Raw genomic sequence first — 21983 nt, 5'->3', positions numbered from 1 at the left:
GCTTTAAAAATTCAAAAGAATGAAGCCACTCTTCATGCCCTATATAAATCGCACATTGATTATACCAATAAACTTATATTGGGAGGATTCTTTGGCCGTGCTATAGAGTCTAACATTCGCGCGATTGATTTCATTTTACAAGCCTCAAAAATCACAATTTCGTCTCAAAGCTTATGGATTGCTCTTGGTGATAGTCTCAAGGTTTTTTTAGTGCTTCAAGATTCTGTTGATCAACTTCCTTTAGATGCTTTAGTCGAGATCTTTAAAGAAGTTGATTTCGAATCAAACTCAAACTCGGAATGGGGAGCTGAAATGCTGCGGGTGGATGGTTTAAAGTTAGAGACCGCTTTGAGATATTATGACTCTGAGGAGAAACTTAGTTCAGTATCCACATTCATCATTTTATCATCCAAGGCCGCTCTCCTTCTATCTTCAAGTAAAGGGACTAAACTGGAAAAATCATCAATCTGTTATAATTTGGGTTTGTCATATCTTCAGTCTTTTAATCTTCATGAGACTTCACTCTTTAGAGATTTAGCAATTAAAAGTTTGAAAAAAGCGATCCGATTGGAATCGCATACCTCTGCATTTTGGTTGGCTTTGGGAAACGCATTCGTTTCTAGTAATCCTCAGGCTGCTCAACATTGTTTTATCAAGGCCATCGCCCTCGAATCAAGGGACGCTTCGATCTGGGTCAACTTGGCTGCACTTTACTTGAGATATGGTGATGCGCTGTTAGCCAAAGATGCCTTCACAAGAGCTCAGTCCGTTGCACCTCAGCTATCACTGTCTTGGTTAGGTAACGCTCTAACTGAGCAAGCGTTAGGTGATCCCACAAAGGCATCTAATTTATTCACGCATGCCTTTATTGTATCAAATGGGAGGTCCTCATTTGCGCAGTTATTATATGCTTTGTCTGTCATCGATAAAAGAATCAAGTCAGGAAGTAGCCCAAGAGATATTGAGACAGCACAGGAATTCAGTGTGGCAAATTTCGCCATGAAAAGCTATTTGAAGTGCTTTCCTCGAGATGTCAAGGGATTAGAAGTGGCATTCACAGTCAGTGAAAGATGTCAAGACTATACATCTGGTGTTAATATTGCCACACGCTTATGTGAAATTTTGGAGAAACAGTATGAGATAACTGAAAGCAATGACGTGCTATGCGACTTTGCAAAGGCAAAGACAAGACTAGCAAGAGTATACCTTGGCACTGGTGAGTATGAAAAAGCTTTGGAAAGTGCAGAACTTACGATTGCATTACTTGATGATGATGAAAACTTAGATGACGAGGACAAGGATCTGGAATCGATTATGTCCCCTGATGTATTATCTTCACGGATTATCATGGGCTTATGCCACTTTTTCAAGGATGATTTTAACGCCGCTCTTGATCAATTCAAGTTGATATTAGCATCTAACGATGATACGGAAAGATTGGTTACTTTTGTCGCCCAGGTGCTATACGCTTACGGAACACAAGATACAAAGCAAGCCGCAGTCGATCAATTGTTTAACTTCCTTGATCAATATGGATCATCTTTGATGGTTGTACTCACTTTAGGTGCTTTATCAATTATTGACAATTTAACTGAGTTTCTTCCTGCCATTAAAGAGGAAATGAATGGTCTCTCGTTGAAGGAAATATCATCCGATACGTTTAGAAACGTACCGAGGTTAATAAATGAGATTGATAAGAGGATTCAATCTAGTGATGAAAAGATATGGCAGAAATCAGCCATCTTATTCCCTTCTGATTTCACTGTGTGGAAGCAATTGAGCCCTCAAATGGCCCTAAAAGTGGCATCTTTGACTGAAACAAAATTGACAGCTTACGATTTCGCACAGTCAAATTTGGCTATTGGCAATCTCCGTCTTATTCAGAGATCTCTAATTCTATTCCCGTCGTATAAAGAAGCTCAAAGAGCGTTGGATGGTTGCTTCTAGGCCTGTCTAATGATAATTAGGTGGGGGCAATCAACCAGGACTGTATATAGACAATAACGTTACCACTGTGTATAAAACATACATGATAAGAGTTATAACACGTCCTTCTATAGACTATCACCCCCTCGTTGTATCAATACACATTTAAAGTTACTTGGGGTATTAAATCAGTTAAAGGCTATTAAAGGGATTGTTAAGGTAGTTTTATTAGTTATATGAAGCTTTTAGATCAAATCCTGATAGCCCCCCCCTCAAGAGTTGTATCATTAGAATCAATCTGTGACGAGCCAATAAAAGAGAATATAAAGATATTGATACACAATTAAGCGTCCAGAGAGGCAGGTACGTTAATTAAGGGATCTTCCTCTTAGTTGTTTGAGTGATTTTTTTTTTCTTGTCCTTTTTCACCTATCTTCTTTCGTTCTTTATCAAATTCTTTATCCATCAGAGTCATTTATTGCATAGTTGCTGAATATTTTCTTCAAACGTTTTAGTTGGATTGCTTGCCATATACATACATCATCTTTGAACTGGGAAAATGGTTTCACCGACACCAAATGAGATAACGTATGACAAGAGCCAAATTGATCCATATGTGAGAAGGCAAAACGCCAAGTTGACACAAGTAATACAGAACTTTTTCACGAAGGCGGTCCAAATCGTATCCCAATCGAGGCTACTCCCAGGCGGCTCAGAGCCTGTTGATAATACGGGAAAGATCAATAAATGGTTCAATTTACAAATACATAATAGTGATCTAGTAAAGGACGACTTGAAGCTATGGAAACTGTGCGCTGATTTATCAAACATCCCACCCATGATAATAGAGACATATCTTGATTTGAGACAATTAACGCCTCGACAGATTGCCGTTTTGAATGATGATAACGGGAACCCTTGGACAGTTGCAAAGGGAGGTTCGAAAAAACAAGAGGTTGTCTTAGAAAGATGGTTGATTGAGTTTGATCCAAATGATGTGTCTGGGTCTATTATTGATGAATTGCCTTTAATTTATAAGCAGGCAATAATCTTGTTCAGGAGTCTATATGGGTTCTCAAGATTAATGCCTGCGTTCAAATTAAGAAAAGCTCTAAAGAATTCGAAATCAAGTAAGTTGGTATTGGGTAACAAAGTCTTAGATGGAAAGCAGCCAATAAGCTCGAAAGGTAGGTTTGGGCTTTCTAAGTCGATAATACCTCATCAAATGCTTCTTACGGAATCCCATTTGAATCAAAAGTATTTCCAGCCCATTCAAACTACCTTAGGTACTTTAAAAGTATCTATAGCTTATAGAAGGCACTCTGATTTTTGTGTTCATGAAAGCGAAGAAATCCTATCTACTCAGTTCATGTCTATGGATATCGACAAAAACTCAGAGAGTGAAGTAATTCAAAAGCATTTACTGGACACAGATGAAAGACTGTCAGACCCAAACATCAAAGCAAACAGGAGAATATCTCTTTCCAGTCAAGCATCTATGTCCGTGTCTCCTAATTCTAACTATCATATCGCTAGGGAGAGCTCTCCACCATCGAAAAGAACTTCTAATACTCCGCCGGTTGTACAACGTCCCTCCATACAACCGTTTAAGATAGGATCAATGAGTAATTCGCCTCCACCTGCGTCTAATACACCTTATGTTGGATCCTCATTAGAGAGAAGAATCTCAATAACAAGCAATAAATCAGCATCTAATGCATCATTAGCAGCGGTTTTGAGAAATCCAAGAAGTAGCACTTCTTCAACGAACACCACAACAAACATTCCTATCGCAAGCAATACAAATAATCAATATAACACTTCTATGCCGAGGTCGATTTCTTCTTCACATGGGTCTAATTTGCAACATGAAGACAATTTCTTTGCAAATGCTGAAAGTACAAGTTATACGCCTAGGTTTTCTTCTTCTTTCGGTTCCAGAGCAAGCCGTAGGTTTTCCAACACAAGTATTAGGCAGAGTACTCCAACCGGTAATCTAAATGACGCTTCGATACTAGGGACTAACTCTGCGTTAGGATCACCTGCTGATCCTGTTAGTGGCCTCTACATTGATGATGATATCAGTGATTTTGTTAAAATGATCGATAGCAAATCAGACCTTAGGTTTTCAAGCTACAATTCTGGTAACGAATCTAAGTTATCGTATAATCAAGGCTCCAACAGTCAGTTAGATGCCTTGAGCAAATTTCAGCATTTGAAAAGTCAGCATCAACAATTGGGGGATAGTGTGAATGCAAGCTTAATACTTCAACACAATCAAGCAATTGGATCGCGTCCTTCTAGTCGCAAATCCTCCAACTCGGTAAGCTCACCCCCACCATCCATTCCTTCAGGCTCCTACGACAATCACCATTTACCTTCAATCAACTCAAGGTTACGTGAGAGTACTCCAGGAAGTGAGGGTGGTTCCCGAAGGTCTCCTTCTTTTGAAAATCGTTCGCTGGTACTGCCAAAGAAGCCTGGATATATTTATTCTTCCGAAGTTGGTCCTTCTACTACAAGCGTCGCCGGAAACCTCTTGAAGGGGCATGCAAGCAACAAATTGATAACGGCACCAACTACAGAAGTCTCGAAGCATGTTGATCCTGTTCCTAGCAGTATAAGAACTTCACAAAAATCGCCCTCTGGTACGGAAGCTGCACAGAATTCAAGGAGATCTATACACTATGAGAATGTTTTTGACGATGATGACGACGATGGTGAGGACTACTTCTTATCTAAGGACCCAAGCAAGGGGCGCACAAGTGTGCAGCCTAGTACAAGTATATCTCGAAAGAAGTTGTCCTCTGGAAACTCCGACGATAACGATGACGATGACGACTTATTATTTACAATGAGTGATATGCACATAACAAAGCATTAAGTAGGATTATCTTAGCCACTCATATCGTCGCTTCGCTCACAATAACTCCTAATATATATTTGCAGAAATGGTTATAACATCTATTCTTTTATATTTTATAGTCAAAATGATATTATTTTTTTGAATTTTGGGGAGCCAAAGTTCTAATAGTAGGCTGTAGACCTTCTCTCAGAACGAGTAGCTTCTCAGCTTTCTTTTGCGGGTTCTTTAGATCAATCTGGGGGATTGTTCCGACTTCCCGATATGGTAACACTACTCACGATATTCAATAATATCTAGATCTTTTTATACAACGCCAATTTAGACCAATTGAAACGTTGCTTACGTTGCTTACGTTTAACATCCCCAAAAAGATGATAGCTCCTGTGAGATATAGATCAGCCATAAGGCTAATACCACTATCATCTTTTAGAAGCTTTCACTTTAGTACGGTTTTGAATGTCAAGACTCCGCTTGAAGAATATCATGCACAGGTGACGTCGGGACGTCTTAGACACGATCCATATCAAGAAAAAGTAGTATCATATTTATCAGTTCTACAGGAAAGGTTGAATACATATGAACCACCGCAAATTGATGAGCCAACATTGGTAGATTTGAAACCTAAGTCGAAATTGGGCAGTTTCTTCCAATCGATGTTAAAAAAGAGAGAGTCAGCCCCAGAAATAAGCCAAGATGATAACGGTGTGAAAGGTATCTACCTCTATGGAGATGTTGGCTGCGGTAAAACTATGCTAATGGACTTGTTCTACACTACTGTACCGGAACATCTTCCTAAGAAAAGAATTCATTTTCATCAGTTTATGCAATCACTTCACAAAAGATCCCACCAATTAAAGCTCGAACATAGTGAGTTTGAAATTGACGTTACGCCATTCTTAGCTGCGGAGATTGCTAGAGAATCTACCGTTTTGTGCTTTGATGAGTTTCAGGTGACAGATGTAGCTGATGCTATGTTACTTAGAAGACTACTTATGATGTTGTTAAGTCCAGAATATGGGGTAATATTGTTTGCAACTTCAAATAGGGCCCCTGATGATCTATATATAAACGGAATTCAGAGAGTTTCTTTCATACCATGCATCCAATTAATCAAGAGAAAAACGAAGGTTGTTTACTTGAACTCCCCGACAGATTACAGAAAGGTTCCTAAACCGGTGTCATCTGTATATCTTTTTCCTTCTCCGGGTATCAATTACTTCTCCAAAGCTCATCAAGCCAAGTGCAAACGACACATTGAGGATTGGTACAGTTACTTTAACCGAAACAATGATAGCAAGGATGTTGTGAAGGATTTCAAACTCTCAGTTTGGGGAAGAGAAATAGATGTGCCGTATAGCTCATATCCCTACGTCGCTCAATTCACATTCAAAGACCTCTGTGGTAAACCTCTTGCTGCTGGTGACTATCTAACTTTAGCTGGTGCCTTCGAATCATTCATAGTGACCGATATACCGTACTTGAGTACAGACGTCAGAAACGAGGTTAGAAGATTCATTACTTTTCTAGATGCGGTTTACGATGCTCATGGACGCTTAGCTGTCACTGCAGCAGCCCCATTTAAAGACTTGTTTGTTGAGCCAGAAGACTTAAAGAAAGGTAATTTTCAGCTTTATAGAAAGCAAATAAATCAAGGATCGGAGGAAACTTTTGAAAATGATGAATTAGTTACCAAGCATGGGTTCGATAAAAGTATTGCAAAGAAGGCCTCAATGTTTGCTAACGACGAAGAACGATTTGCGTTTGCTAGAGCACTCTCACGTTTGGCACAGATGAGTACAACAGATTGGATAGAAAGCGTACCATCACACCACAGCTGAGCTTCATCCTATACTAGTTCTCGTGTGAAGTAGTGTCAACGCAATAAGTAGCTCTCCGAAGTATTTACCTAACGCCGATTACGACGATACTTACTAACGATCAAAAACAAATCTATTTCCTTATATAGCCAGCTGCACTACTTGTGCATCGCTAATCCTGCTATTTTCATCTACGGACGGGGTTGAAAATTAACTTTAGTCGTAGCAAGCAGAACGGTTTCAACTCCGAGCAAAACCTCCGGAGAGAATACTTTCGACCGTAAAATTTATCAACTTCTCAAATGGTCTTATTGAAAACATCTATGGCACTAGAAGCTGTAACTCAATAAGAATTTGCGTTGCTAGTGTCGTTTTATACAAGGATATTTCTCACGTTATGTCTCACGTTACCCTCCAGGAGTAGGAAGTCTCAGTACTTTATGCTTAGTTTCATATAAAAATAGAATGGTTTGTATGCAGTATCGCGTGTCCTGTATATACGCGATGGAATTACCGCCCGTGAGACGATAATTCCAACTGTAGCTTCCCGTTGTAAACAACCGATCTTTAAGACGCTTTGTATAGGGAAACACTTAGAAGAAGTCGGCTGAATTCATACATTAAAGAACACTATCGCTACTAAACTACATGGCAATAACAGCTTCACCCTTTTGCTAAAGTTCATATCACAGAGATTGCTAAAAAAAAATTGCAAAATATTAGTCTTGTTTTAAAGGTTTAAACTCGGTTGTATAATATTCATTCGCTCAGGCTTTCAAAAATAACAAAATACATAGTGGAGGTCCTATCCTTTCGAGTCATATCGCCCTACAAGACATAGAAGAAAATTGCGTGGTATAGTCACTTTATTAAATCACATCTTTAAGTTGCTATTTCTAAGCCAGTGATTTCTCTAGCAATATACTAGCTTAACATGGCTGCCGAAAAGATGGCCCATTCCAATCATTCACTGGCATCTATCAATGATAAAAATTACTATGAGGTTTCCATCTCTAGAAACACTTCTTCCAATAGTTTGAATACGAAAAAGAAATACACTTCAGCTTATACGCCTCGAAGAGCTGGGTCAGCGACTTCTCTTTCGACATTGAGTGATTCCAAAAGACCTGGTGATTATTATGTTCAAAAGTTGAGTAACAGTTCAATTCATTTGCCTGTTCAGACAAATTCACATTCCAAGCAAACTGCAAATGGACGGCCAGTCTCTGGCAATTCCATACTGTCCTTGCCGTCAACGTGCTCTGATGATAATTCACTGGTGGCTTCTTCTCAATTTGACATACATGATTCGAGATTAAGCTCTTTGACTAGTAATTCTATGACTTCTCCGCTGGACTCTCCCTCAATTAATAATTATAGTTTTTCCAGCATTCAAACAAACAGCAAGATTAACGAGGAAAGCGAATATGAGGGCTCTGAACAAAGTGAATCACTAGATCAAGTCAATTCGTCTGTTTCAACCATCACTTTGAAAAGTGCTAAAAGAAGAGGATCATCCAATGAGTCAAGTATAAATTTATCAGGTAACTCTCCATCTTACGAGCAGCGTCAGAAACCCAAATTAAGATCTGCTTCAACATCTAGTATCTTGCCTTATAAGTATAATCAAAGGTCTCTAAGCGCAGGCTCAGCTTCTTTAACAAGGACCAAATCTAGGTACATGGACCCAAAGGAAAAGAAAGAAAGATTACAATTGAGAAAAAAGCGTTATGAAGAAAATGATGATGATGATGACATCTTAGCAAATGATTTGGACTTAGTTTGTAATGTTCCGGTTATTCAAAAGCATGCGGAATTGTACGTCAAAAGTTCATCTAACTTATTGTCCAGAAACGATTTACTCTCTGCAAGTGATGACACAAAATATAATATAAAAAAGAGTTCGTCGGGTGTTAAGCCATGTCCATTACCGGGAAAACTAGGTTCTCATGTTGACTTGACGTCGACGTCATCACTTAACGATTTAAGTACAGATTCGAAGAGGAATTCTTCTTTCAATAGTTCTTTTGATAAGGATTCTTCTGTTATTAAAGAGGAAAACGAGTCCTTTTCATTTAGTACAGATGACGATGCTGAAATTGTCAATAACATTTCGAGCTTCTACAGCGAAAGGTCTAATTCATACTCTATCTTAATGAAATCATCAAGAGAAAAAGACATTTTATTCAAATTACCAAATTATATTAAATCTCAGTCCTCGCTTGAGGACTTGCATTTGATGTCACCGGAGAAATTGAATTTCGTCGATCTGACAAGGCCAATTAATTTGCCTCCCAAGACCCACATAGATAAATCGAAACACCACAAAGAATTTCAAAAGGTCTTATTGAATTATGAAAGCAATACTAAACTGCAAAATGAAAGTAGGAAAAGATCAATCGAATCTTTGCTTGCCGGTCAGCAGCAATGGTTGAGGATAGCGGTCAGGGATGATAAGGATTTCAAGAAAAAGCTACTTCATGAAAAACTGGTTCTTCGAAAGTTAAGTTGGAATTCGCTTTGCCCCTCTAAGCTTCGCTATGAACTATTCATTAAATTGATTTCAAGCTCTTGTGAAAAAGGCACAGTTGACAAGTTTGAAAAATCTTTTTCTTCTTGTGATAAGAAGTATAATCACTTGAACAGTTCATTAAAGGCGAGTAAAGGTATTGAGTTTGATGGCGTAATAAATACTGTTATAAAGAAACCACTATTTGAATCAATTTTGAAAGAATTGAAGGAAGGTGATTATAAAGAATTTGACTTGGAAATTTTTCAAGAAAATTTTAAGTATTTCCTTTTCATAAAGTCTCTTTCTGAGACAGGACTAAGAAAGCACGATGAAATATTTTTGATTCCATTATTGTTGATACTTTTTGAGAATGCGCATAGCCGTAGTGATATTTTCGTATTGCTAGAGCTTATCAACCAGCAAATCTTCAATCAAGAATTCTTCACTGAATTGAATTCTTCTTTAAAAGGCTGGGCAGACCTGTCAACCGAATTTAAATCACTTAATAAGTTTTTGCGTACCTTTGATGGTTCGAAAGAGTTTGATAATTTAAATGGTAGCAAATTTTTCGGAATTCTTCTTCAACTTAATGACAAATTACCCTTGAGTTTATCCGCACCATCGACGCCTTTGTCAAATCATCATTCCTTCTTTCCGGGCCCTCCTTCAAACTTGTCCTCGGATTCTGTTCCGTCTCAATCTTCAGACAACTCAGCTGAACTGAATAGCAGTCATTGGGTGAACTCTTCGTCGTTAAATTTAATGGTTATGCTTTTCCAATTACTTATTGTTTACTCGAGTTCTCCTAAAACCAAGGTCAAGAATAATTCAAAAGTGGTCCAGACTTTTTTGGTTGTTATTTTCAAATATTATCATATTAACTGGAATACGTTGAATGAGTTACTAAAAGCAAACAAGTCAATTAAGTTGAACAACACTAGTGACCAAGTCGTTAACATTAATTCTTACATGGACAAATGGAGAAATTCTTTCGAAAATTTCTAAGGCATTGTGTCTTATATTTTTCAGATTTTATAATTAATTAAGGGGTTGCTCTCGGTTTAGAGCTGTATTACATATCTGTAGTACGTTTATAGTACATTATAGTACATTATAGTACAATATAACTTATGAAGCATTTATAATCAGATCACATCTCAAGACTAATCTCGTCTGGATTGTTAGTTTCACTTGCGTCTTGTCCCTCTTGTGTTTCAGTAGTGTGGTTATTATCAGTACCTTTTACGAATCCCATCGGGTTGATAGAGTTCTTTACTGTTTCTTCGTCCATAAATTTACTTTGGATCGTCCTCTTATACCTTAACATTTCTTTGAATGTAGATTCGTTGCCATGGTTCAACTCAAAATTTTCCCAGTCATCCCATACTGTCAGCATTACTACTGAACCAGGGGATCCTAAACTGGAAAGGAATTTAAATAATTGACGAACTCTTGCAAATTCTTTCAATTTAGATTCTAATGCGATAAAACTCCTACCTAGTGAGATCACACCAGATAATTTCAACTGCTTATCGCTAAGTGCATCCTCATAAATTTTCCGAACCTCCGCTTTATCATTTAATGTCTCAACTCTTGCTACTAGAAGAAAATAAATGTCGATTTTATCATTCAATAGTTTCTCTCTGTCTGCTTTAGATAAGTTTGGAGATGATAATCCCACAGTTAGTCTTTCAATACATTTTTTTAGGACCAATATTGAGCGATCTAGCGATCCATGTTCACGCTCAATCTTCGAATACATCTCAAATATTGGCCTACAGTACTTTGGTGGACATCCACTGTGAGCACCAGGATGAAACACATTCAAACAATCGTCAAAGATATCCCTTATTCTTTCTATATCCAAATTTCTTTCTATTACTTTAGCCAAATAAATGCTCCAAATCTCATATTGAATTTTAGTATCCTTAAATGCTTTTATACCCTTTTCGTACACCCCAAAAGCTCTTTCAAAAAACCCGAAACGTTCTAGAAAATCACCGTATTGAAGAACTGTCATTGGAGTAGCAATTTTCAAATTCATAACCGTTTCGTACGACTCAATAACACGTTCAATTTTTTTGACTTCTTCCGAGTTGTCCACCAACGACTCCAATAAATCTAGGTAAAAAGCCCAAAGATTTATTGATTTATGAATCCGCAAGTGAACATCTACCGATGCATCATTATAAGAGGTTTCTTTTGAGTTAGGGGGCAGCGCTAAAGCAGTTTCTATGATCTCAATTGCCTTATCTTCATCCCCACCCACAAGATAGAGCTTACTCCATTCAATATATATTTGGACTAGCTCCTCCGGTGTCTGATATTGAGATTTAACTGATTTTGAGAACACTAAACTTGCAGTGTTGAAATCATTTCTCTCAGAATATTCTTTAGCATAAGATATCCAAAATTCAGGCAACAGATGGTTTGGATCTTGCAGCAGCGAGTGTGACTTTAATGGATTTATGGAGCTCAAACCTTGAGCATACGTACTTAATGCCTTATTTAGCGCATTTCTAGATTTAAAAAGTTCAACTCGTTCAAACCAAACGTCAAGATTGTTGCTATCCTTCCTCAACATTGCATCATTCAATAAAACTGCTCTTTGATCTATCAAATGCTCCAAAAAGTTCATTCTGCATTCAAGCTCATCATTGAGTGAAATATTGGAGGGTTGGTCCTCTAACTCTAGACTTAGATTACTGATCCTTTCTTCTTCAAAGTCGGCAAAGGCATCGAAAATCAAAGCAAAGTCTTGAATTGTAAAAGATTTCTGTATCCCTTCATTGAAGTAGTGATCAGCCTTTTCAAAATTTTCTCTTTTGATAAAATAGTTTGCACATTTTATATATATCTTACCCATTTGATCGGGAAATAAGTTTATACCTCTAGAGGCCAAGCTTTCGAAATACATATTAGACTCATTCTTTGGATCCATTTCGACAAAGGAGTCCAAGTATTCTAGTAAAAAGCTCCACTTAGAGACGGATATTCCATGATAATTCTCAAAGTTATTCCATACATGTTCAAATAACTTGCTACTTTCCCTCCAATGTCCAAACTCAAAAATTTTCTTCATTATGCTATAAATATTCAATTCTAGCTCATCTTTGCGATACGCAATTCCTCTGAGAGCATCTTCCGTAGCATAGCTAAGATACTTCGTGTATGTTAAATAGCCTGTCTTTCCACCTATTCTGTCGGCGAAACGTATATACAACGGCCAGATTATCCCATGCTGAGTAACAGGGAGGCTAATAAGTGCCCTATTGAATGTTCTTCTGGTATGTGTCACATCTTCCTGCTTCAAGAGGAATTGAAGATACTTGAGCCAGAGTATTGGAGCCGTGTATAATAATTGAAGCGACCTTTCAAACAACTCCAGCACTTCCACCGGATTGACGCTGCTTTCAGTAACTAATTCAAGATAAGTACTCCAAAATTTATACGATCGTGGGAACTGCCTCACAGCTCTTTCCAATAAAAACACTTTTGCTTCTAATGATGTGTTTGGTTGTGATTCTTTGAATCGATAATAGCTCAACCAATTATCGAAATTGTTCGGTTGTTTTAAAATTTCATATTCAAATGGTATATCTGATCCATCTATGAAGCTTTCAAGGTCCCATTTCTTCATATGCATCTTCTATGAATGGTCCATCTCAGAGTTAAATAGTTCTTTTACCTTCATAATAAAAAGTTACACAAACCCACTTTATAAGAAAGGTTCGTAGTTGATATTCCAAAGGGAACTTCATATCAGAAGACTAATACAGTGAACCTCTATTGGAGTCAACTAAATTCAATTCGAAATTGAATCTTGATCTTAACTAAAAAATGTCTGGATCTGGTAATAGGGAGCAAGTTTTCCCAACTCGAATGACATTGGGTGTCATGAAGGGGAAATTGAAAGGAGCTCAACAAGGACATTCATTATTAAAGAGAAAGTCAGAAGCATTGACTAAAAGATTTAGAGATATCACTCAGAAGATTGATGATTCTAAGAGGAAAATGGGTAGAGTTATGCAAACAGCAGCATTTTCTTTGGCTGAGGTGCAATATGCCACTGGTGATAATATTTCTTATCAAGTTCAAGAATCCGTCCAGAATGCTAGGATTCAAGTAAGATCAAAGCAGGAAAATGTCTCTGGTGTTTACTTGCCATCTTTTTCAAGTCATATAAATGAAGATATCAATGATTTCAAGTTGACTGGCTTGGGAAGAGGTGGCCAGCAGGTACAAAGAGCTAAACAAGTCTATACGAAGGTTGTGGAAGCTCTTATCGAATTGGCTTCATTGCAGACTGCTTTTATCATTTTAGATGAAGTTATCAAAGTCACTAATAGAAGAGTCAATGCTATAGAACATGTTATCATACCAAGAACGGAAAACACGATATCGTATATCAATTCTGAATTGGATGAACTCGATAGGGAGGAGTTCTATAGATTGAAGAAGGTGCAAGAGAAGAAGCAAGAAGCTGCTGCTGCCGCAGAAGTTGAAGAGAAGGCTGCACGAAGCGCATTATCTGCAGCAGAAGGTGAAGAAGACGATGACGAAGAAGAAGGCGATGATGTACTTAAGCAGGAAGAAGACGATGTCATTTTCTAGTGTCCTGAAGACAGAAGACAGTTTAAAGGATCTAACTAGTTCTTTTTTTAATCATTGACTACTATTTAGATGCTCCTCTACTACTATATCTACCAAATATTATAACCATTTAAGACTATTTGTAGATTTTAATAGACGAACGTCTTTGAGCACGCAAAAATATTTAAGAATCTATGGAACACAGTAACCACCATCGACAATTATGTCTGAACCAGTAGTGTAAGTGGATGCATCAGATGCCAAATACAAGTAGGCACCGACTAATTCTTCTGGAAGACCTTCTCTTCCTAAAGGAATTAATGACCACCACTTTTCTTTCATTTCTTGGGGAACAAAGTCAGAGATTTCGGTTGCAATATAACCTGGAGAAATAGTGTTCACTCTAGCAAATGGAGCCCATTCAACAGCTAAGGACTTACCTAAATGCAAGCAAGCAGCCTTAGCTGCATTATATGGAGCTTGCAATTGTGGTACATTCACAATATGACCAGACATTGATGCAGTGATGACTAAAGAACCCTTTCCGTGTTTCTTAAAGATTCTACCTGCAGCCTTGGCACAATAGAAGACTCCGTTGAAGTCTAAATCGATAACCTTTTTCCAACTGTCTAATCCTTCAACATCAATACATGGGCCATCTGTCCATGGAATTCCAGCGTTGGCAACGAATATATCAATGGTACCAAAATCCTTTTCAATTTGGTTAACCACTCTTTCAACCTCTTCAGCGTCAGAAATGTTACACTTATAAGCTTTACACTTAACCCCGTGTTTTTCACTTATGGCCTTTGCCTTATCTTCAGCTGGTCTTGAATTATACCAGATAGCAACATCTGCACCAGCCAGAGCATAAGCTTCTGCAACAGCATAACCAATTCCTCCTGAAGAACCTGTCACTGATGCAACCTTTCCTTTCAAAGAAAACAAATCAAGCACTTTATGTGATAAGCTTGGTGGTTTCGTTGGTAATGATCCCACGGCTTCATTAGTAAGTGACGTTGCTCCAGCCATTTCTTTCTTGATTTCTATATTTATATATTACAACCAAATTATGGATTAAAAGTTATGTGTATATAATTGCTTGGTTGATACGTACTCCTCTTAAATATTTATACTCGTAGTCACAGACAATAGAGTTGCTATTCGAGGAAATTGTGCCGAGAACGTTCTGGACTAGTCCGAATATTTTTTAGATTATAAAAACTGATGGGCCTATCACAGGTGAATACGGACATGAAATACTTCAATTGATATCTCGAGAGGCTTAACTTAGCGCATGTACAAAAACTGTTTAATTTTTAAGGCTTTGAAGGCTTCTCTCCGAAATTTGGGGGCCAAACTACAACCAGATGAAATCCTGGAACCCTGAGGTTAAAATTCAAATTTCGGAATTCATGAACAAGAATATAGAAGCAGTCAATTTACTTAGTCAGACTTATTCAAACTTAATCAAACTTAGTCAAATATAGTCAGATTTAGTCAGAGTTATATTCATATGTGATGCTTGTAAACTGTGTTATCATAATTTCTACTCACCATGTAAGGCGATTTGATTATCAACAAGCAAAACCACTATAGTCCGAAGAACTCGCAAGCGACAAATAGTGATCTGTACATAACAGACCCACATGAATCGGCTACAGTATCACCGTCACTATCTCTTAAATGCTCACCAACAATAAAGTTTTTCATGCATTCTTTAATTGCAAAATTTATGATCAAGATAGCATAGTTCTGCCGCTTCACACGCCAACTATGTAGTTATTAGACTTATATGAAAGATGGTCTTCTGCTTTCGTCAAGAAGGAAGCAATAGCTCAGTCATTGATACTCAAAGCACGTCAATTGGCATGAAAACAATTGCTAATTTCTTTCGGAGTTTATTTGCTAGCGATAAATATTCCGAAGGGTCTAGACGAGCAACCATATTAAGTTTGGTACTGCATATATTTGTCTCAAAATCCCCCATAAAATACGGGCTCTATTGATGGTTTCAATATGAAAACGAACAAAAGATGTTAAAAGTTTGTATTTCGTATATTTTGATATCGTCGGTGGCTTTTACAGAATAAGGTACAAAATATAGATGTCTCAATTAAACAAGGTCGATATTTATGAATAAATACTATAAAAAAGCATAAAATGAGATGCATTTAACTAATAGACACGAACACCAGGTGGAACAGGCTTACATTCGTTTTCATCCAAAGTAGTCGTGATAACATGTCTGTAGTCCAACTTAACTGGCTCACCGTAGGAGGTTTGATAAGACAAGGAGTGCTTTCTCCAGTTTTCATCATCTCTCTTTGGATAATCGTCTCTGGCATGTGCACCTCTAGACTCTTTTCTAGCAGCAGCTGAATGAGCGGTTTGAGTGGCACAAGTCAAAAGGTTTTGAAGCTCCATGGTCTCAACCAAATCGGAATTCCAGATCATGGATCTATCAGTAGTCTTAATATGTTCGAAAGACTTGTCAACCTTTTCGATGTGTTCGACACATTCATCTAAAGTATCTTGTATTCTGAAAACAGCACAACCCTTTTGCATAGTTTCTTGCATTTCTGCTCTGATTTCAGCTGTGGACTTTGTACCTTCTGCGGTTCTTAACCAGTCCAAGTTTTCAATTGACTTGGAACCGATGTCTTTTGGTGCAGATGGTAATGGAGTTCCTGGAGTTAAAGAATCTCTAACAGTGTGGGCAACAGCTCTACCAAAAACAACTAAATCCAATAAGGAGTTGGCACCCAATCTGTTAGCACCATGAACGGAAGCACATGCAGCTTCACCACAAGCCAATAAACCTGGAACAATCTCGTCCTCACCCTTTTCATTCTTCTTCAAGACTTCACCAGTCCACTTAGTTGGAATACCACCCATATTATAGTGGACAGTAGGCAAAATTGGAATAGGTTCCTTAGTGACATCAACACCAGCAAAAATATGTGCAGTTTCAGAGATACCTGGTAATCTCTCCTTCAAAACAGAAGCTGGAAGATGAGACAATTGCAAGTACATGTGATCCTTCTTTGGACCTACACCTCTACCTTCGTTGATTTCCATAGTGATAGCTCTAGAAACAACATCTCTTGAAGCCAAATCCTTTGCATGAGGAGCATAACGTTCCATAAATCTTTCACCTTCTGAGTTGATCAAGAAACCACCTTCACCTCTGGCACCTTCAGTGATTAAACAACCAGAACCGTAGATACCTGATGGGTGAAATTGAACGAATTCCAAATCCTCCAAAGGTAAACCAGCTCTAGCAACCATAGCGAAACCATCACCAGTACAAGTGTGTGCTGATGTACAAGAGAAATAAGCTCTACCGAAACCACCAGTAGCAATAACAGTCTTGTGAGCTCTGAATCTGTGCAAAGTACCATCTTCTTCATTGTAAGCCATAACACCAATACATGCACCGTCTTGCATCAATAAGTCCAAAGCGAAAAATTCGATGAAAAAGTGAGTATCATGTCTCAAAGATTGACCATACAAAGAGTGCAATAAAGCATGACCGGTTCTGTCGGCAACAGCACAAGTTCTGTAAGCTTGTCCACCCTTACCATAGTCTCTTGATTGACCACCGAAGGCTCTTTGGTAAATTCTACCCTCTTCGTTTCTTGAGAAAGGGACACCGAAATTCTCCAATTCATAAACTGACTTTGGTGCCTCCCTGGTCATGTAGTGAATAGCATCTTGATCACCTAACCAATCTGATCCCTTCACAGTATCGTACATATGCCAGTGCCAATCATCCTTATGCATATTTCCCAAGGCTGCGTTGATACCACCTTGAGCTGCAACAGTATGGGATCTGGTCGGGAACAACTTGGAGATACAAGCAGTCTTGTAACCAGCTTCAGCTAAACCGAAGGCAGCTCTTAAACCTGCACCACCTGCACCAACGACAATACAATCATATTCGTGGTCTATGACATGGTATTTCTGGCTCATATATTTAGCTGCATTGAAATCTTTACCTTTAACATTGTCTCCAACAACCTGTCTTTTAACAACGCTGTTAGAAAATTGTCTAATAGACAACCTATTGAATACTCGATTACGCAAGATAACCATCACCAGAGAAGATGTCCTCGCCAATTACAATACCCTAGCAACAAACTATTGTAATTCTTCAAATATATTTTACCTATGTATCTTTGGCTTTGACCAAATAGTAACTATTACTAGACCCGGGATTGGCTCCCACCAATCATAATCAATTACTAATGCGAACAAATTAATAGGCAGAAATTGCGTTCCGTTCAGTGGAGAGCCATTTAATCTTACCGGGAGTGTGTAACGTGATCTAGCACGTGCTGATTGGATTATTTTGGAAAATGCGCGGTTCCGAAGCCGATCTACTGATAGTGTGTTTATGTGAAACTAGCTGTATGATTGGAGCGTCCAGCATTACAAGTACACATAAATTCCGTAGAGATCTACATCTGAGTTTTAACGTATTTCCTGTATTTCAAAACAACTTATAAACCACAAGACTTGTATGATCTTATTGTTTTCTATATCTATTAAATAATCTATCAAATAATTCTATTAGACCGAACAGTAACCACCGTCGACCCTCAAATCAGCACCAGTAGTAAAAGTAGATGCATCAGAGCCTAGGTACAAGTATGCACCTGCCAATTCTCTTGGGAGACCTTGTCTTCCTTTTGGAGTTAAAGCGTACCAACCATTCTTCTGTTCCTCAGGGACAAAATCAGATAATTCGGTTGCAATATAACCTGGTGATACAGAGTTACATCTTGCGAACGCGGACCACTCAACCGCCAATGACTTACTTAAGTGAAGAACTGCGGCTTTCGCTGAGTTGTAGCAAGCTTGGAAGTTAGGAACATTAACAATGTGAGCAGACATGGAAGCAGTCATGACCATAGAACCTCTACCTTGTTCTCTGAAAATCCTACCAACGTATTTGGCACAATGGTAAACACCATTTAAATCAATGTTGAAAACATTATTCCATTCAACATCATCGTCTTGGTCAATAAGAGCACCTGAAGTCCAAGCGATACCAGCATTGGCAACAAATATATCAATAGCCTTGAATTCTTTGTGAATATCCTCAATAACATTCTTGACCTGCTCCGATTTGCGGACATCGCAATTACGGAAGATAACTGTCGTCTTCGGGTATTTCTCTCTTAATTCTTCAATAGCTGTTGGATTATCCGCATAATCAATAATAGCCAAGTTCTGTACACCTGCTTGGCAGTATGCCTCTGAGATAACGTATCCAATACCTCTTGCGCCTCCAGTGATGGCAGCTGACTTTCCAGTCAACATGAACATTTGCATCACATTGTCGGGTAATGTGGGAAATTGAGATGGCAAGCTACCAATGTCCTTATTGACCATGGAGTTTGCTGGGCCCCTTTGAGTTTCATCAATCGTCATTATCTACTACGTTTAAGTTATTTATGTGTTACACTGAACGTTAGAAATAGGTATGCGAGAGGAAACGTATTTCAAGGTATTTATAGTCTACGAGGCGTCGTATCAAAAGCAAATAAAGCTGCATTCTTCTGTACCGAATAACCTCATCTCTGGTTAATGTATGCAAATTTTCGGAAAAACGACCTTTTCTTTTTCGACTTGTATGAAGAACATGATGCATAGATGACCATACACGATTCAAATATGAAAATCTAGCACAGCAAAACAAGTCGAGTTCTATTTCAAGGTTCAAGTCCAACGTTCTCATACTATCGGATCGATAAGTGTTGAACCAGATGGTCAAGAAGGGCAATATACACTTTACATTAGATAAAATGATCTCTTTGCTATTTTGACTTTATCTCTACAAAGTGCACGCACTGCCTTTTTCCTTTGGAAACTCAAGTAGGAGTCCAATATCCGCCTTGAACCACAACAATAGTGTTCTCCAGTATTACCCCAGATGGACAGAAATCAGAAAATAATTCGTATTGGTCGCGTATTGTAGCGAGAATAGCTCCGGCTTACGCTTTACTGTTAAGATAGAATTGGATATTACCATGTGAGTAATATTGGACGATTTCCTCTTGGTCTCCCTCTTGTCCTCCTATTTTCTCTCCTTCTATCTCGGTACACGTTCAGGCTTATTTGTTCAATTATGGGAGAAAGGGCCCCTTGAGCCAAGGTTGGGCAACCGTGGGGCAGAAAAAGAAACTAAGTCTCGGACAACAAGAAGCACCGTAGCATCAGTAGCGCGAGTTCGAATCTTGTCGCTGATTGGATTCTTTCACTTTTCTTTACCTGAGAACATAATCAATACTTTGCCGTACCTTCATACAACATGTGTGTTCTCTTGGTATGAAGATTCGATGTAGTACGGTTATAGAGGTTCTTAACTAAAGTTAAACATGGCCCCCATTGACAGTGTAACAGCCAAAAAAAGGAGCGAGTACTGCTTAGGCCATTGTCCTGATCCGTGCGAGAGACTTAAAGTGGGCAATTGAGGACTCGGGGGCTCTAGGGGCAGGCTTACTGGCTTCGTCTTGAGAGCTCTTTTGGTGAAGTGGAGTCTTTATATTATCACGTGATTGTAGAATATTCTCGAAATTTTTCATCCATAAGTAGACGTTTTCTGGAGGATTTTCTTCACATCACCAGAGTATAAATATACTAAAACCTATTCTTAGACAACTCGGATTACGAGGTTTCAAGGAGTATACCAATTTACTGTGTTTCTGTTATTTGATTTCGTTTTGATAAGCAAATAAGTTAATTATGTTGAGAACATCAGGATCGCCTTTGAAGAAGGCAACGCTCAATTTCGTCCGTACCTATGCTCACAAAGAATTGAAGTTTGGAGTTGATGGAAGAGCTGCATTATTGAAAGGAGTTAACACATTGGCAGATGCTGTATCAGTCACCTTAGGTCCGAAGGGAAGAAATGTATTGATTGAACAACAGTTTGGTTCCCCAAAGATTACTAAGGATGGTGTCACAGTGGCCAAGTCTATTACTTTAGAGAACAAGTTTGAAGACATGGGTGCTAAGTTATTACAAGAGGTTGCCTCAAAGACTAATGAGTCTGCGGGCGATGGTACTACGTCCGCCACTGTGTTGGGTAGGTCTATCTTCACCGAATCGGTCAAGAATGTTGCCGCCGGTTGTAATCCTATGGACTTAAGAAGAGGTTCTCAAGCAGCAGTTGAGGCTGTCGTTGAGTTCTTGCAAAAGAACAAGAAGGAAATCACTACTTCTGAGGAGATTGCCCAAGTTGCCACAATTTCCGCTAACGGAGATTCCCACATTGGTAACTTGTTAGCCTCCGCCATGGAAAAAGTTGGTAAGGAAGGTGTCATTACAGTTAAAGAAGGAAGAACCTTAGAAGATGAGTTAGAGGTTACTGAAGGTATGAGATTCGATAGAGGTTTTATTTCTCCTTACTTCATTACTGACACTAAGTCAGGTAAGGTTGAATTTGAGAACCCCTTAATCTTACTCTCCGAGAAGAAGATTTCCTCGATTCAAGACATTTTGCCATCATTAGAGTTGTCTAACCAACAAAGAAGACCATTGTTAATTTTAGCTGAAGACATTGACGGTGAAGCTTTGGCAGCTTGTATTTTGAACAAATTGAGAGGACAGGTTCAAGTCTGTGCTGTTAAGGCTCCAGGTTTTGGTGACAACAGGAAAAACATCTTGGGTGATATCGCCATTTTGTCTGGTGGTACTGTATTTACTGAAGAATTGGACTTAAAGCCAGAAAATGCCACTGTTGATTTGTTGGGTTCAGCTGGTTCGATTACTGTAACTAAGGAGGATACCGTCGTCTTGAATGGTGAAGGTACGAAAGATAACATCCAAGCAAGATGCGAACAGATTAGAACAACTATTGACGATGTTCACACTACTGATTATGAAAAGGAGAAATTGCAAGAAAGATTAGCCAAATTATCCGGTGGTGTCGCAGTTGTTAAAGTTGGTGGTACTTCAGAAGTTGAAGTCAGCGAGAAGAAGGATCGTTACGATGATGCTTTGAATGCTACCAGAGCTGCTGTTCAAGAAGGAATTTTACCAGGTGGAGGTACAGCTTTGATCAAGGCTTCTAGAGTTTTAGATAGTGTCAAATCTAAGGCAGCTAACTTTGACCAGAAGTTAGGAGTTGATATTATCAAGTCTGCTATTACCAAGCCTGCAAGAAGAATCATCGAAAACGCTGGTGAAGAGGGTGCCGTTATCGTTGGTAAAATCTATGATGACGCAGATTTTAACAAGGGTTATGACTCGTCCAAGA

At 38.5% G+C, this 21983-nt stretch overlaps 10 protein-coding genes across 10 annotated transcripts; 6 read left to right on the top strand and 4 right to left on the bottom strand.

The window, feature by feature from the left end:
- Positions 1-312: 312 nt before the first annotated feature.
- PRCAT00002202001 (tetratricopeptide repeat protein) lies at positions 313-1947 on the top strand (the record flags this gene model as incomplete). Its single annotated transcript, XM_062952043.1, has 1 exon — positions 313-1947. The coding sequence occupies one exon, from the start codon at positions 313-315 to the stop codon at positions 1945-1947; it is 1635 nt and encodes a 544-aa protein (XP_062808985.1).
- A 538-nt stretch (positions 1948-2485) lies between these two features.
- PRCAT00002201001 (serine/threonine protein kinase regulatory subunit) lies at positions 2486-4810 on the top strand (the record flags this gene model as incomplete). The annotated part of the gene is made up of 1 exon (XM_062952042.1): positions 2486-4810. One exon carries the CDS (start codon positions 2486-2488, stop codon positions 4808-4810), a length of 2325 nt encoding a protein of 774 aa, XP_062808984.1.
- Positions 4811-5163: 353 nt separating this feature from the next.
- Positions 5164-6630, top strand: PRCAT00002200001 (uncharacterized protein; the record flags this gene model as incomplete). Its single annotated transcript, XM_062952041.1, has 1 exon — positions 5164-6630. One exon carries the CDS (start codon positions 5164-5166, stop codon positions 6628-6630), a length of 1467 nt encoding a protein of 488 aa, XP_062808983.1.
- A 913-nt stretch (positions 6631-7543) lies between these two features.
- PRCAT00002199001 (uncharacterized protein) lies at positions 7544-10126 on the top strand (the record flags this gene model as incomplete). The annotated part of the gene is made up of 1 exon (XM_062952040.1): positions 7544-10126. One exon carries the CDS (start codon positions 7544-7546, stop codon positions 10124-10126), a length of 2583 nt encoding a protein of 860 aa, XP_062808982.1.
- Positions 10127-10271: 145 nt separating this feature from the next.
- Positions 10272-12767, bottom strand: PRCAT00002198001 (mRNA splicing protein; the record flags this gene model as incomplete). The annotated part of the gene is made up of 1 exon (XM_062952039.1): positions 10272-12767. The coding sequence occupies one exon, from the start codon at positions 12765-12767 to the stop codon at positions 10272-10274; it is 2496 nt and encodes an 831-aa protein (XP_062808981.1).
- A 194-nt stretch (positions 12768-12961) lies between these two features.
- VMA8 (H(+)-transporting V1 sector ATPase subunit D) lies at positions 12962-13735 on the top strand (the record flags this gene model as incomplete). The annotated part of the gene is made up of 1 exon (XM_062952038.1): positions 12962-13735. The coding sequence occupies one exon, from the start codon at positions 12962-12964 to the stop codon at positions 13733-13735; it is 774 nt and encodes a 257-aa protein (XP_062808980.1).
- A 171-nt stretch (positions 13736-13906) lies between these two features.
- Positions 13907-14746, bottom strand: PRCAT00002196001 (SDR family oxidoreductase; the record flags this gene model as incomplete). The annotated part of the gene is made up of 1 exon (XM_062952037.1): positions 13907-14746. The coding sequence occupies one exon, from the start codon at positions 14744-14746 to the stop codon at positions 13907-13909; it is 840 nt and encodes a 279-aa protein (XP_062808979.1).
- Positions 14747-15892: 1146 nt separating this feature from the next.
- PRCAT00002195001 (succinate dehydrogenase [ubiquinone] flavoprotein subunit) lies at positions 15893-17812 on the bottom strand (the record flags this gene model as incomplete). Its single annotated transcript, XM_062952036.1, has 1 exon — positions 15893-17812. One exon carries the CDS (start codon positions 17810-17812, stop codon positions 15893-15895), a length of 1920 nt encoding a protein of 639 aa, XP_062808978.1.
- Positions 17813-18289: 477 nt separating this feature from the next.
- Positions 18290-19153, bottom strand: PRCAT00002194001 (uncharacterized protein; the record flags this gene model as incomplete). Its single annotated transcript, XM_062952035.1, has 1 exon — positions 18290-19153. One exon carries the CDS (start codon positions 19151-19153, stop codon positions 18290-18292), a length of 864 nt encoding a protein of 287 aa, XP_062808977.1.
- Positions 19154-20467: 1314 nt separating this feature from the next.
- PRCAT00002193001 (Hsp60 family chaperonin) lies at positions 20468-21983 on the top strand (the record flags this gene model as incomplete). Its single annotated transcript, XM_062952034.1, has 1 exon — positions 20468-21983. A coding segment is annotated over one exon (1516 nt), but the record flags the coding sequence as incomplete, so codon positions are not given.

The sequence above is a fragment of the Priceomyces carsonii genome (assembly GCF_900007245.1).
Source record: "Priceomyces carsonii strain CBS4050 genome assembly, scaffold: Debaryomyces_carsonii_scaffold_2, whole genome shotgun sequence".
NCBI lineage: Eukaryota > Fungi > Ascomycota > Pichiomycetes > Serinales > Debaryomycetaceae > Priceomyces > Priceomyces carsonii.
Note: the sequence above shows the minus strand (reverse complement) of the source record. Positions and strands in the feature narration are given on the sequence as shown.